Source organism: Plecotus auritus, assembly GCF_963455305.1.
Source record: "Plecotus auritus genome assembly, chromosome: 3".
Classification (NCBI taxonomy): Eukaryota; Metazoa; Chordata; class Mammalia; order Chiroptera; family Vespertilionidae; genus Plecotus; species Plecotus auritus.
This window is the reverse complement of record NC_137772.1, coordinates 158127566-158142324: the sequence shown is the minus strand read 5'-3', so window position 1 is coordinate 158142324 and position 14759 is coordinate 158127566. Positions and strand designations below refer to the sequence as shown.

At 40.0% G+C, this 14759-nt stretch overlaps 1 protein-coding gene across 8 annotated transcripts in view; it reads left to right on the top strand.

Annotated features, from left to right (window-relative positions):
* Nucleotides 1-11375, top strand: part of RAB3IP (RAB3A interacting protein) — a 66929-nt gene extending 55554 nt beyond the window's left edge. For all 8 annotated transcript variants that reach the window (XM_080659606.1, XM_080659604.1, XM_080659602.1 and 5 more), the window contains 5 exons: nucleotides 1854-1982; nucleotides 3252-3364; nucleotides 7414-7513; nucleotides 7597-7666; nucleotides 10642-11375. In XM_080659606.1, the coding sequence (XP_080515732.1) occupies nucleotides 1854-1982; nucleotides 3252-3364; nucleotides 7414-7513; nucleotides 7597-7666; nucleotides 10642-10724 (495 nt within the window). In that variant the 3' untranslated portion in view covers nucleotides 10725-11375. The remainder of the gene's footprint in view (nucleotides 1-1853; nucleotides 1983-3251; nucleotides 3365-7413; nucleotides 7514-7596; nucleotides 7667-10641) is intronic.
* Nucleotides 11376-14759: the final 3384 nt, after the last annotated feature.

Sequence of the window (14759 nt, the reverse complement as noted above, 5' to 3'; positions counted from 1 at the left end):
ATGAAATTCCTTAAAATATGAATAGGCAGTATATAACTTCAAAATAATAACTTTTTGCTTTCCAGATGTATCCTGTATCCTAATGTTTTGTGGAAAACATATCAAAACATTAGAATACAAAAAGTTTCATTAGACAAAGGAAACGTGTAATTTTAACCTGTGTACATCTTAATAAAAGATATAGCAATCCAAAAGAAAGTAAAACATGTTTCTATGGAAAATGTGGTGAGAGCGTTCAGTCATGACAATCACAACATTTAAGTCATGGTGAGTGAGGCGCACCCGCGTGCACTATGCAAGGCTTTGGGAGCGGTCACTTAGATGTGAACTTGAACTTTTACTAGTGCTTTGCTGTGTAATCTTATGCAACTTACTTTAACTCTCTAAGCCCCAGTTTCCTTTTCTATAAAACAGGGATCATAAAACTTTCTCATGTAGCTGTGAGTATTAAATGTTTATGAAGTGCTTACCATAGTTCCTGGCAGTGAGTCCATTTTTAATAAATAAAGCTATTGCTTTTAAACTAGAATCTTTCCTTAGAGCACCAATTATCTGCTCTGGCATTTATGGCCCTTAAAGCAATGGTTGCCAACTGGTGGTCCGTGGACCACTGGTGGTCCGTGAGGTCTGAAAGGTTGGCGACCGCTGGTTTAAGGAGACGTTTGGAGCAGCGGTCGCCAACCGGTGGTCCGTGGAACACTGGTGGTCCGTAAGGTCCGAAAGGTTGGCAACAGCTGCCTTAAAGGGTAAAGTTGACAAAGCAAATTAACTTGAAAATGTAAGTATTACTCATGTGCTAATATTTTTATCCTTTTGCCTTTAGCTTTGATTCAGGGAATTTATGGATTGGGATGAAAAAATTTCACAGATTGCCATTATACACCTTAAAAGAAAGTCTGTAGGATAGGTTGGATACGCTCAGCCTTTTGTTACTTTCCTGTAGACACCTGCACCTCTGACTCAGCTATCCTAGAGGTCAGAGGTGTGTCAGTGCCTCACTTAAAGTGTGCAGTGCTTCTGGACAAGGGCACCTCAGAGCTGCACGAGGCTGAGGGACGCTACTTTGGGTGGCTGGGGGTAGGTACAGCTTTGTGTGTTCACAGGTGGTATTAAGCTAGACTAGGAAATCTGTAGTGAAAAAAATACTTGAGGAAAATTAGTTAAAAGGGAGGAGGGGAAAAGAGGGACAACTGGAAGAGTGAATAGGAAGGCTAGTGCCTATCTGGATTATTTTTGATGATTCAGTTGGTGGTTACTGGATATTCATATACCAAAAAAAGAAATCTAAATGTTATATTTTAAGCTAGTCAATTTAGGAGGCTTATATATGTACTTCTTTTAATCTTGCTGCTTATACAATAAACACTCTGGAAATTCCTTTAGAAATGCCCTCAGGTAATATTAGAACAATTTGCATAATTTTTAACTCCAAACTTTTGGTTTCACAATTTAGTCAGTCTTACTTTATTCAAACATTTTATTTAATTAACTAGAGTCCAAATTAATTTTTGATTATTTTCAGAAAAGACTTGTCATCATTTTTTATATTTAGGATAGTGTGCACATGTATCTTAAGAGGAGCTCCACATTAATTTTTGGGAGGGATAATGATAGCATCACTAAATACCATAGTGGGTACATTGAAAAGGGCCAAATAGTCATTTGGGAGTTTGGATTTTTTTAAAAAGAAAAATTGCTTCCAGGTATTATAACTAATCAAGAATGGTTCAATTTGTTATTTTAAATGAAGAGTATTTCTTTTTCAGTAATGTTTAAATAGGTTTTGGGTTATAAAGTAATTTTATATTTGTACTTTTTAACAAGTTATTTTGTGTTTTCTTTTGGTTTGCCAGGCTGACTTGTCTCTGTATAATGAATTCAGATCTTGGAAGGATGAGCCCACAATGGACAGAACGTGTCCTTTTTTAGACAAAATCTATCAGGAAGATATCTTTCCATGTTTAACATTCTCCAAAAGTGAGGTAATTAAAAAAAATTTAATAGGAGTACATTAGAGTTGTTTCTGTACCTTTCATTAAATCACGTTATATCTTTTAATAACTCATATACATAAGTTATTATAAAATGTCATGTTTTACCATTTTTCCTATTCCATATCAGCATCATAATTTCTTGGCATTCAAGTGCTGAACATCTTTTCTTATTTGAGCAAGGATCATTCACACTGCAGTGTGCGTTGCATTGGAGTGAAGTATTTAATATGTGTTGGGGGTAGGGCTTATTCTTGATTCTCAGTCCAGGCTTCAGTGTAAGGGAACTTCCATACTCTAAGATATTTGTTGAATTTATTTGTACAAGATGAAAACTATATTTAGTTTCTTCATTTTTAAAGTGGGGAAAAAATGCCTTCCTTGTCTATAGCATAGGGTTGTTAAGAGGATAAAATGAAGTGAATGAGGTAGATAGACAAACACTTTTTAAAAATATAAGGCCCTATACACATATAAGATCATAATTTTAATTTGTTTGGGGAAGGTATATATGTAATTATCATGCCAACCAGTGTTTAAGATAGTTAATCCTAAAAGTCTTATTTATGTTAAGTCTTTAGAGGATTTAATGATAACATTACTTGTGAGGAGATGTTAAGATGAGCAGTAAAACACTTGATATGTAGACGTGTTATTAATTGTGGCTCTGTGCCTGGTTTTATGTAGGCCATTCAGTATTAATAGTTTTGCCACACGGGCGTTTCATTGCCTGTTTCATCTGTTGTTTATTAGTTGCTAACATCTCCATCTGGGCATTTAATATTTGATAATTCTGTTAATTCTTTTGTAGACTCTTGTACACATAAATGCATGTTCGGAAAATACATAGCTGTTATTAGTATATGTTGCTGTGTTATGAATGACCAATATTAAAAATTGCATATATTTAGCAAAATAAAGCATTACGATATTCATTTTGAAGTTGCATTAACAGTAGATGTTAATTGTGAGGAAGGTTGAACAGAGATTGGAATTAATGCCTTTAATCCTCTTCCACATAATGAGAAAACTTGTTTAGCTGTAACTGAATAGCCTTTCATAACAACATTTGAATTGTATAAAAGAATTTAAACCAAGGTTACATAGTTTTGTTCCCCTCCCCTCCCCCCCCCCCCCCCATTGGCTAAGGCCAAGCTAGTGGAACTTGGAGAAAGAATTTTAAAAGTAAGTTGACTGTAGAATACAAATTTGATATTTTTCTGCCAGCATAATGTCTAATACTTTTTTTTTTTTTTTAAGTTGGCTTCAGCTGTTTTGGAGGCTGTGGAAAACAATACTCTAAGCATTGAACCAGTGGGATTACAACCTATTCGATTTGTGAAAGCTTCTGCAGTCGAATGTGGAGGACCAAAGTATGTTTTCAAAACCTTGTCTTGTGGAAGATACTGAGTTTTAAAATTTGTACTTGTTGAGTTATTTAGTTTTTCTAGTAGTAAATGTGGTTAAATGTCTTGTCAGTTTTCTATTTAGAGCCTGTGCAGCTCAAGCACAAGTCTCCAGACAGTGTGGGATATAGCATTTCAAATTAGAATCACAGAGGAGCCCTTTTAATTACAAAAATATACTAGAGGCCCGGTGCACAGATTCATGCACTGGTGGGGTCCCTTGGCCTGGCCTGCGGAGATTGGGCTGAAACCAGCAGCCTGACATCCCCCGAGGGGTCCTGGAGTGCGAGAGGGCGCTCTGCAAAGTTGCTGTCACTCGGCAGCTCCTATGTATAGCATCTGCCCCCTGGTGGTCAGTGTGCATCATAGCTACTGGCTGATTGCTTAGGTTTTTATATATATAGATGTTGCTATGAAAAAGCTCCTAGATTTACTGAATTTTGAGTCCTGCCTGTGGTTGTCTTGACAGGGCCACACCAAATGATTTTCTGGGCTTTATATGGCCCGTGGGTCGGACATTCCCCACCCCTGTTTTAGTGGGTTATAAGTAGAATTTTTGTTTGTTATACATACAGGGTGTCCCCAAAAAATGTATACATACTTTGAATGATTATAAAGTCAGTGTTTATTAACATACAGTTCATTTTCAAAATTTAAAAGAATCTGTAGAAGTGAATAATTTTTTTAAATCAATGCCCGTTTTCAAACTGGTGACCATTCTGGTCCAAGCATTGCTAATAATGTGAAGCAATGGAATCACAAACATCAAGAAATCACAAACATTAAGAATTATTTCCTTCGGATTTGTGCACCCTCAATAGACTGTTGCCAGTTTTGTATTGTAAACTTTGTCTTTTATGTGTCCCCATAAAAAAAAAAGTCTAGTGGCACTTTAGGATAAATTTCTTTGTTCAAGGCTTAGTCAGGCTTCACCCATTATTTCAAATCAGTTAAACCTGAAAAGGAGTGAAAATTGAGTTATCAACTGTTTAAATGTGTATACATCTTTTAGGACACACTATATATGTATAGTTCTATGTCCTCAGTTTTTGTGTAAAATATTCCCCAGGGTTACCATCAAAATTAGTTTGGGAAGACAGTGATTTAGACCAAGTCTTATCAAGCATGAGAACGACTTAATTAGCCCTCTCCTTTCATGCTGTCATAAAGGATTCCCACTTTGGTAAATAATCAGTTCTATCTTCCACCTGTGAGAGATTCGGCACTTATAAATCTTTAGAGGTTAGACTCCCGCATTTCACAGCAGGGCAGGCTTTTTACATCCAGTCCGAAGAGGAAAAAAGACTGAAATGAACAGGACCTAGAACCTTTGGCACTGCTGTTTAAAAAGTGACTTGGAAAGATTTTGAGGAAACTGCTTAGTTGGTGGTTTAGAACTAGATTAATATAGGGGACTGGAAAGAAGACTCTTGTCTGGGTCATTTTGAAGGTACAAGAGGAAAAAGCTGGTTGAGATTCACCATAGGTCTGGTTAAAGCCTATTGTGGGAGGTGTATGATTTATCCTGTTCCTGTTAATGCAAATTACAGTCTCACTAGGATCACATAGTTGCTGGTAGTTGGGTAATCATTTGTGGAGGGACTTAGTCATGCCTTTGCTTTGTGAGCTGCATATCCACCCAGAGTTGTGTCCTGTTCTACACTTCCCTCTGTGCCACACCTGTAGCACTGTGGCCTCCGAAATTGGGGAAGGTATTTACGTTCTTAAATTCTGTGCCTCCACAAACACCCAAGTGTTTGTGATCATTAAAGCGAGCAGTTTTGTGCTTTTAAGGTCTGTGTTATAACATATTTTAAACATAGTATATAATAGTTTTTATTGTAAAATTTTAAATTCGTGCTTGCATAATATATCACACGTGCAAATGACAAGTGAGGATATCAGTTAAAGTGGATTTATGTAGTATTTTAGTAAAATAATTATGTAGATCAGGGAACAGTTTACCTACTTAAGGATATTGTACTTGTGGGAATAGGGCCAGAAACCCATTTTTGTTTTTAGGTCATATTGTGTGGGAAAACACTTGAAGGCAGATACTGTCCCTCTTTTATGAAATGTGATGTGCGGCCTTGGCCAGGGCTGTCGTGGACAAGGTTATGATTATCCCTAAGTGAATGGCAGGGCACTATGGGAGTTTTGAGGAAGGCAGTCAGTCCAGTGGTGGTGATCAAGGACTGTTCTTGGAGGGAGGGAGATTTGTTGAAGCATAGATGGAATTTGGATAGAAAAAGAAAGATACATGCAACTGTGAAAGCCTCAAACTAAGGAAACGGTGTATTCAGAGGGTGGCGAATGTATGGAGAGGAAAGATGTGACAAATCTAAAGAAAGAAAATTTAGGAGACAATAGTATAGGGGATGGTCGAAGACAAAGGACTTAGAGATGACTGACTAGAAGAATGATGTGGCCTTTGGGGAATGAGTAGGAAGGGCTCTGCTTTGGGGAAGGCGATAGGTCTGGGTTTAAACATGTGGACATCGCAAGTGAAATGGCAAGCAAGGATTTGAAATCTTGGGACTACAGCTGTTAACAGATACTGAGATAGTGTAGCAGCATGTTAACAAAACATTGGCGTTGGAGGTTGGAAGACTTAGCATTGAATCCCAGCTCAAATGAAAATATATTGGCTGTGACAGTTTACAAAAGGCTTTAAAAATGAGATAAGTTGAACACTTTATTATTTTAAAATTTGATATTTAAAGTCACTGTAGCAGAGCCTTTCAAAATTATACAAAATAGTAGTCAAACAGGTATATTCTCCTTCCAGAAGGATAGTGTATACATTGATTTTTATCAGTTTGATGGTCCTTTTTTTCTCTTGTATAAATTATACTTTTGGAAGTTCCAAAGACTTTCAGCACTTGTGCCTTAAATTTCTTAATCTTCTATCCTCCCTCAGCTAATAGTTTAGTGTTTTTAAAAAACATTTTTATAGATAATTAAAGGAATTTGCTAATAAAGGAACAATAAGGCAAGATTTCTTTGAAAAGATAAAAATTATTTTTGATTGGAATGGCCACCTCCCAAATTATCCTGTGTTAAATATACATTTTCCATGTGTTTTCTTATATGGAGACACATTTTTGTCATATTTCTTATAAGTATAGCTGAAACTTAAGGTTTATTTAATGTATTTTTCTTTACTATTTAATTTGTAATGTCATATAAAATGCTGTTGGCCACTTTATTTTACTTAGACCTACAGTAATTTTACATTGATAGGGAGCGGTAGTTGTATTCAGTCAAGCTCCTAACTTACTAGAGGGATAGTTGAGCTGCTGCAAGTCCAGCCAGATAGACAAGCCAGCTTCATCCTGAGCAGTAGAGTGGTCTATCACTTAACCAACAGCCAGAAACATGCTTGGTGCCAGGCACTTAAAGATGAATACGATACAGTTCCTGCCCTCAAGAGGTTTACAGCCTGATTCCAACCAAATTTAGATTTTATATTATGTAAATAGAAAGGATGTGTGTCTAAATGTAATGCACCCTTTATGTAATTGTTAAGATTCAGTATTTTTGTATTCCTTTGTATTTCTCAGGTCTAGCTGCCACATGAAATGCATGTAAACAACCAGACACACCAAAAAGTACCTTACCTGGAAGCTATTATCCTGAAAGCATTAGTAACATGTTCTGAGACTTGAGTAATCATCATTAGGTGTTTTTCCAACTCAGAAGCTGCAGTTCTACGAGAAAGCTCAGAGCTTCCTGTATCAGATTACTCATATATAAATTTGCTCCAGGATAGGACATATATTTAAAACATTTTGTTTCTATTTCTAGACCACAGTTAATTTTAGGCTGTTAAGCTTATAGTAGAATGTTAACCCCAAAAGGGGAGGGACTTGGTCTCTCTCATCTTGATAGCCCAGCATCTAGAACAGTGCCTGGTCCATAATAGGTTCTCAAATATTTGTTGTCTTCAGCTTGTACAGAGGGAGGGGCAAAACACCTTTAATTTTAAAAAACTAAAATGTATCATTCTTTTACAGAAAATGTGCTCTCACTGGCCAGAGTAAATCTTGTAAACACAGAATTAAATTAGGAGATTCAAGCAACTATTATTATATTTCTCCTTTTTGTAGATACAGGGTAAGTAATGTAATAATGAATTTTAATAAAGTTCACTGATGTGAGACATTTGATATTTATGACATTTTCTCCTTTTGGCCTAGATCACGTCTGTGTGTAACTTTTTTACATACATTCGATATATCCAGCAGGGACTTGTGAAACAGCAGGATGGTAAGTTCTTTATTCATCTATAATAATCTATAATAATAAAAGCATAATATGCTAATTAGACTGGACAGCCGAACGACCTTCTGGAAGTCCTTCCGGATGAAGCCGTGATGACAGGGGCCGAGGCAGAGGCGGTTAGGGGCGATCAGGCAGGCAGGTGAGCAGTTAGGGGTGATCAGACAAGCAGAGTGGTTAGGGGCAATCAGGCAGGCAAGCGGTTAGGGGTGATTAGGCAGGCAGGTGAGCAGTTAGGGGAGCATCAAGCAGGGAGGCAGAGTGATTGGGGGTAATCAGGCAGGCAGGCAGAGTGATTAGGGGCGATCAGGCAGGCAGGCAAGTGGTTAGGGGTGATCAGGCAGGCAGGCAGGCAAGCAGTTAGGGGGGCATCAGGTAGGCAGGCAGAGTGATTGGGGCGATCAGACAGGCAGGCAGAGGCAGTTAGGGGCGATCAGGCAGGTAGGCGAGCCGTTAGGGGTGATCAGGCAGTCAGGCAAGTGGTTAGGAGCCAGCGGTCCTGGATTGCGACAGTGTGCAGGCTGGGCTGAGGGACACTGTCCCCCTTCCCCCATGCAATGGGCCTCTAGTTATGAAATATTTATATAACAGTTCAGTAAAAAGTATAGGGCACAGTAGTAATGCTCAAATAAACTTTATTATTGGTATATTTATATTGAGTCTCTTTTATAGTTCTAATAAAATGTGTGGAGAATTTGGGAACAAATGTCTCTTTTAAAACATATTGTGTTTAATCCTTATATTTGCTTCATTTTACTCTAATTTTGAGTTTTAAAGCAGGCTCAGTTTTAACTCTTAAGACATATATAAGCCAGCTAGTAACTGTGAGAGGAGTACAAAGCTCATTGAATTTACTCCTTAAGAGAGAAAAATGAGCAATCTCTAGATGTGGTCAGTTTTATTTTAATTGGTGAAAACCATGAGGAGCTAGTAATTTTGTCCTGTGTTTTCACATTAATAAGGCAGTCATGAGGGTAATTCTGACTGGAATAAAGATTGCTATGTTCTGAATGAGCAGAAACAGGCAGGTGATCTGTCCAGGAGAGCCACCTTCATGCAAGTGTTTTCATGTCTCTCCTAGTTACTGGTGGTTTTATAGCCCAGTGTCTTCAGGACCAGCATAAAAACAGATGTGCCTGACAGCTTTAAAGCAGCGCCTCATAGGTACACATGATTGTTTTAGACCAGGAGTCACACACATGGCGAGGACAAGGCCATGCCAGTTTTGTATGTGAAGTTATGGGAAAATGTCTGTTTATATATTTTTTAGACACTGAAAATATTTTTACACTTGAAAACTAATAAGAAGCCTTTATTTTTATCAGGTAAACCAGTGAATCTTAATTCTCTGGAAAAATTAGTCATGCCCATAATAACGTAGTTTAGCATTTCTCAAGCTCTGGTATACTAAAACAGTCATATTTAGTTAGAATCCCATATAATTAGATTTTAATGCCTAAAAGAATAAAGGTGGAAACCTGTCTCTGTTAAATTTCAAAGGCTGTGTAGCATAAAAATAGTCTTTAAGCTGTGCAATACTTTTTATGACTTAAATAAAATTGAAGTCTTTTTGAATCCCTTTGGTAGATAATGTGACTTAAGCTGGAGAACAGAGGATTTATGTTATGTTCAGGTGTCAAGCATATTTTTTCTCCTTATTAAAATGAGAAATGTTTTTGTAGGGAAGGCTGAAAGATAATTTACTTCATGTAAATAGAAAGAATCATGAGTGATGGTAATAAAAGTAGTTTCTTCTCTGGTTTCCATCACTCTTCTACTTGACAGTATTTGATGCACGTCATATACTGTGTGGGTTTGTAGAAAATAAATATTAATGTGAAAATCTGTTTATTATCTGTGCCTGTGCCAGAAAGAATTTAGAGCAGTTAAAGCAAAAGCAGCATTTCTCAGCCTTTGTACTGCTAACATTTTGAACTGGGTAAGTCCTTGTGGGGGATGATCTTGTACATTGTAGGATGTTTAACAGTGTCCCTGGGCTTGACTCACTAGATGCCATCAATGAAAAATGTCTCCAGACATTGCCAAATGAACCCCTGGGGACTAAATCTCCCCTGGTTGAGAACCACTGCTCTAAATCATTCTGATCTGATCATATATCAGATTTTATAATCTGAAATATAGAGCCATCTTTTTTCTACTTGCAGAGGGGCTCACACAAGTAGAGCTAATGGAAATTTACAGATCATCCTCTACATTTGTTTTTATTTCTAATTTGAGCCATATATAAAACTTTCCCTATTAGGCACAAAGAATGTTACTGAGTTCTCTGGACTGTCTCTTGTTTTCCTTTTCACTCTATTAGTATTAATAAAAAGTGAAATGGCCAAGATGTAGCAAACTAGAGCAAGAAGATCTAGAAGTCAGATAACGCTTGTATAACTGAGCATTGAGTGTAATTACTTACGAAGGCAACAGCATTGCCATTTACTCAGGACGTGAAATGTATACCTTCTGTTGGGCTAAAGTGTGACAGTCACTGATATATTTAATAAATAGTGATAGTAAACTGGTGAGTACTGCTTATTTATTAATAAGATTGGGATGCTCACAAGTATATGAAGAAGTTAGTGTGAAACAGTGATGGAATGTCTAGGCCAGTGGTCGGCAAACTGGGGCTCGCAAGCCACATGCGGCTCTTTGGCCCCTTGAGTGTGGCTCTTCCACAAAATACCACAGCCTGGGCGAGTCTATTTTGAAGAAGTGGCGTTAGAAGAAGTTTAAGTTTAAAAAAATTGGCTCTCAAAAGAAACTTCAATCGTTGTACTGTTGATACTTGGCTCGGTTGACTAATGAGTTTGCTGACCACTGGTCTAGGCAATTAGGTATGTCATTAGGAAGTGCCAACTGGCATTTGAGTTAATCTTAAATTTTCATTGAAACAAATTAAAAATAATTAAGATGGTATTTTATAATTTATGTGTCTCTCTCTTTTGTTTGTACAGTTGACCACATGTTTTGGGAGGTTATGCAGTTGAGAAAAGAAATGTCGCTGGCAAAGCTGGGATATTTCAAAGAGGAACTCTGATCCTCTGCCTGGGACCATGTACGAACCTCCCTGATACCTGGAAAATGGCTGAATATTTTCATGGTTACGTGATATTTATTTCCACGGTGTGGGCCCAGGACTTTCCCCCCTTTTGCAAATTACACCAAGAAGTACTGTGATTTCTTTTGAACTGGCCTGTGCTGTGTTTGCTCGTTCTTTAGTTAACACACTATAATGAATTACAAGTGTCCTAGTGATTGTAATTTATAGTCACCAAAAAAGCTAAATAAATAAATACTAGATCGAATGTGTTTTTGCTTTCTCTTCTAGCTCTGACACAGCATGTGGGGCCAGTTGAATGTATTGAATTATAGTTTTCAAACTTCCCAGCAATCTGTGGGAAGCAAAGAAGAGAGCTGAGTGGACAGGATCAGCTTCTGTCTCCACTAAGATGACTCTGTTTTTACATATTGGGATTCAAAAAAATATTTTATTTAAAGAGACTTCTGTTTGAAAGTCACTGTTTTATTCATTCTGTTCTTTGTAATTTAAAGAACTCCTTTATTATGGTGATTAACACGTTAAGCGCCCAGCCTGTTTTGTCTTCCAGACAGAAAGTATAGTATCAGTCACCGGTGATTGACATGGTGCTTAACGTGTTAATCCTATATAATAAAAGCCTAATATGCTAAGTGTCCGGTCAACCGTTCAACCGTTCAACCAATCAAAGCGTAATATGCTAATGATATGTTAAGGCTGCTCAACCGCTCGCTATGATGTGCACTGACCACCAGGGGGCAGACGGTAGACTGGTCGATCAGTCGCTATGGTGTGCACTGACCACCAGGGGGCAGATGCTCCAACTGGTAGGTTAGCTTGCTGCTGGGATCCAGCTGATCGGGTCTGAGTGAGATGGGCTGGACACGCCCTAGAGCCTTCCTGCAGTTTCTCCCCGGCTGACCAACCTCCCGCATTCCTCCCTGGCCCCGGTCATGCACCGTTGGGGTTCCTCGGCCTGGCCTGCACCCTCTCGCAATCCAGGACCCCTAGGGGGATATTGGAGAGCCGGTTTCGGCCTGACGGTGGAACAAACGGTTGCTATGATGCACACTGACCACCAGGGGGCAGACACTCAATGCAGGAGCTGATCCCTGGTAGTCAGTGTGCTCCCACAGGGGGAGCGCTGCTCAGCCAGAAGTCAGGCTGATGGCTGGCGAGTGCAATGGCGGTGGTGAGAGTCTCTCCTGCCTCTGTGGCAGTGCTAAGGATGTCCGACTACTGGCTTAGTTGGACATCCCCTAAGGGTTCCCGGACTGCGAGAGGGTGCAGGCCGGGCTGAGGGACCCCCCACCCCCTCAACTGAGTGCATGAATTTCAGGCACCGGACCTCAAATATAATAGAGTCACATTTTATCCCAGAAATGCATCCTTGAACATCTTGATGTAATATATTTCTACTTTGTATATATGTTGAGCACTGTAATAGTTGTTGAAAGGATCCTATCTAATAAAAGAGTAATATGCAAATTAACCATCACTCCGCTACACCCACCAGCCACGCCCACCAGCCATGCCCACCAGCCATGCAGACCAACCAATCAGGAGCGAATATGCAAATCCAACCAAGATGGCTACGGCCACAGAGAACAGGAGGGAGGCTTGGGTTTCCCTGGCAATGGAGGAAGCCAAGCTTTCCGCCTGCCCTTGCCGGCCTAGGCCTCCACTCAAGGCTACAAAGTTTCAATGATAGAAGATACATAAATCCAAACAGAAATGGTGGCAGCCACAGAGCTGGAAAGAGCAGGAGGCTAGGGTTGCCCCCAACGATGGAGGAAGCCAAGCTTTCTGCACACCCTGGCCGGCCCAGACCTCGTTTAAGGCTACAAAGTTTCAATTATAGAAGATACATAAATCCCCCCAAAAATGGCTGCTGGCATGGAGCAAGCAGAAGGCTTGGCTCCGCTCCAGGCTACAAAGTTTCAATTGTAGAAGATAAATAACCCCCAGATACCAGGGCCTCTGCTTGGGTCACCAGGGGGCGTGGCCAGCCTGCAAACCACCACAGGCCCCTCGCCCAGGCCGCCCCACGCCCCAAGGGAACCCCCACCCTGATCCGGGACACCCTTCAGGGCAAACCAGCCAGCCCCCACCCATGCACAAGGCCTCTATCCTATCTAATAAAAGGGTAATATGCAAATTGACCATCACTCCAACACACAAGATGGCTGCCCCCATGTGGTCAAAGATCCTGCCCCCATGTGGACACAAGATGGCCACCACAAGATGGCCAGCAAGGGAGGGCAGTTGGGAGGGACCAGGCCTGCAGGGGAGGGCAGTTGGGGGCAATCAAGCCTGCAGGGGAGGGCAGTTAGGGGTGACGAAGCCAGTAGAGGAGGGAAGTTGGGGGCAACCAGGCCTGCAAGGAAGGGAAGTTGGGAGGGACCCAGGCCTGCAGGGGAGAGCAGTTGGGGGGGACCAGGCCTGCAGGGGAGGGCATTTAGGGGTGACCAGGCCTGCAGGGGAGGGCAGTTAGGGGCAAACAGGCTGGCAGGGGAGTGGTTAGGGGGTGATCAGGCTGGCAGGCAGAAGCGGTTAGGGGCAATCAGGAAGGCAGGCAGGCAAGCAGTTGGGAGCCAGCAGTCCTGGTTTGTGAGAGGGATGTCCGACTACCCATTTAGGCCTGATCCCTCCGGGATTGGGCTTAAACGGGCAGTCAGACATCCCTCGAGGGGTCCCAGATTGGAGAGGGTGCAGGCTGGGCTGAGGGACACACACCCCCATGCATGAATTTTGTGCACCGGGCCTCTAGTAGAAAGATAAAAGCAAGAAGAAGAAATGACAAATCAATCTCATCTAGAGAAAGGTACTGCTAATATTTTTGAAGAATAATTTCAGCTTTCAGATATTTCTTACCTATATATACATAGTTCTGAAACTAGTAGTAGACTTTCTTACTTTAAAAATTTAAGTATTTTTCTACACATCTAACCATGCTAAGGTGTTGATTATAGGATGTTAATATCATTTCATTGTGTTTGTAGATTAGATTATTTAATTTTATTTTCATATCAAAGTGCTATGATGAGTATATTGTTGGGTTAATATCCTTCTTGTAGATGCCTAGAAGTAAAAGTGTTGGGTCAAGCAAGGTATATGAGTATTTTAAAATTTTTTATCTGTATTGCCCAATTTCCCTCTAGAAAACTTGAATCAACTTATATTCACAGTGGCACTGTATGAGAGCTGATATTCAGTCCTGTCTCAAAGTCTTAGTCAACTTTACCCTGTAGAAGTCTTGGTCACCAGGATAGACTGCAGTCCGCAGACAAAAGGACATTTGAGAATGATATAGTAGAAACAATAATTACCATGCCAGCTCAAGACTCTGAAATTGAACATGAAAAGAACTTTGAACCTAGAATTTTATGTCCTGAGAAACAGGTATTCTAATGTAAGGGCATAATAAAAATGTTCTCAGACTTTCAAAGCTTTAGAAGATTTTCCACACACAGATGGAAATTAAAAACACCTTTGGAGAAAGCACTTAAATATAAAGAGAAATCATGCCAAAACCGGTTTGGCTCAGTGGATAGAGCGTCAGCCTGCGGACTGAAAGGTCCCGGGTTCGATTCCGGTCAAGGGCATGTAACTTGGTTGTGGGCACATCCCCAGTAGGAGGTGTGCAAGAGGCAGCTGATCGATGTTTCTCTCTCATCGATGTTTCTGACTATCCTTCTTCCTTCCTCTCTGTAAAAAATCAATAAAATATATTTTAAAAAAATAAAAAATAAAAAATAAAGAGAAATCAATCCAGGAGATGCTACGAGAGATCTGGGAAGAAAAGTGATCAGATACTTAGGGAAAGTTTGTTGATAACTTTAAAAAGCATAAATAAAAAGTAGGACTGCCCTGCCGGGTGGCTTGGTTAGTTGGAGTGTCATCCTGTACAGTGTACAATAAAAGCTGGTGGGTTTGATTCCTGGTCAGGGCACATACCTGGGTTTCAGGTTCGATGCCCAGTTGAGGTATATGTAGGAGGCAACCAATAGATGTAATGTTTCTCTCTCTCTCTCT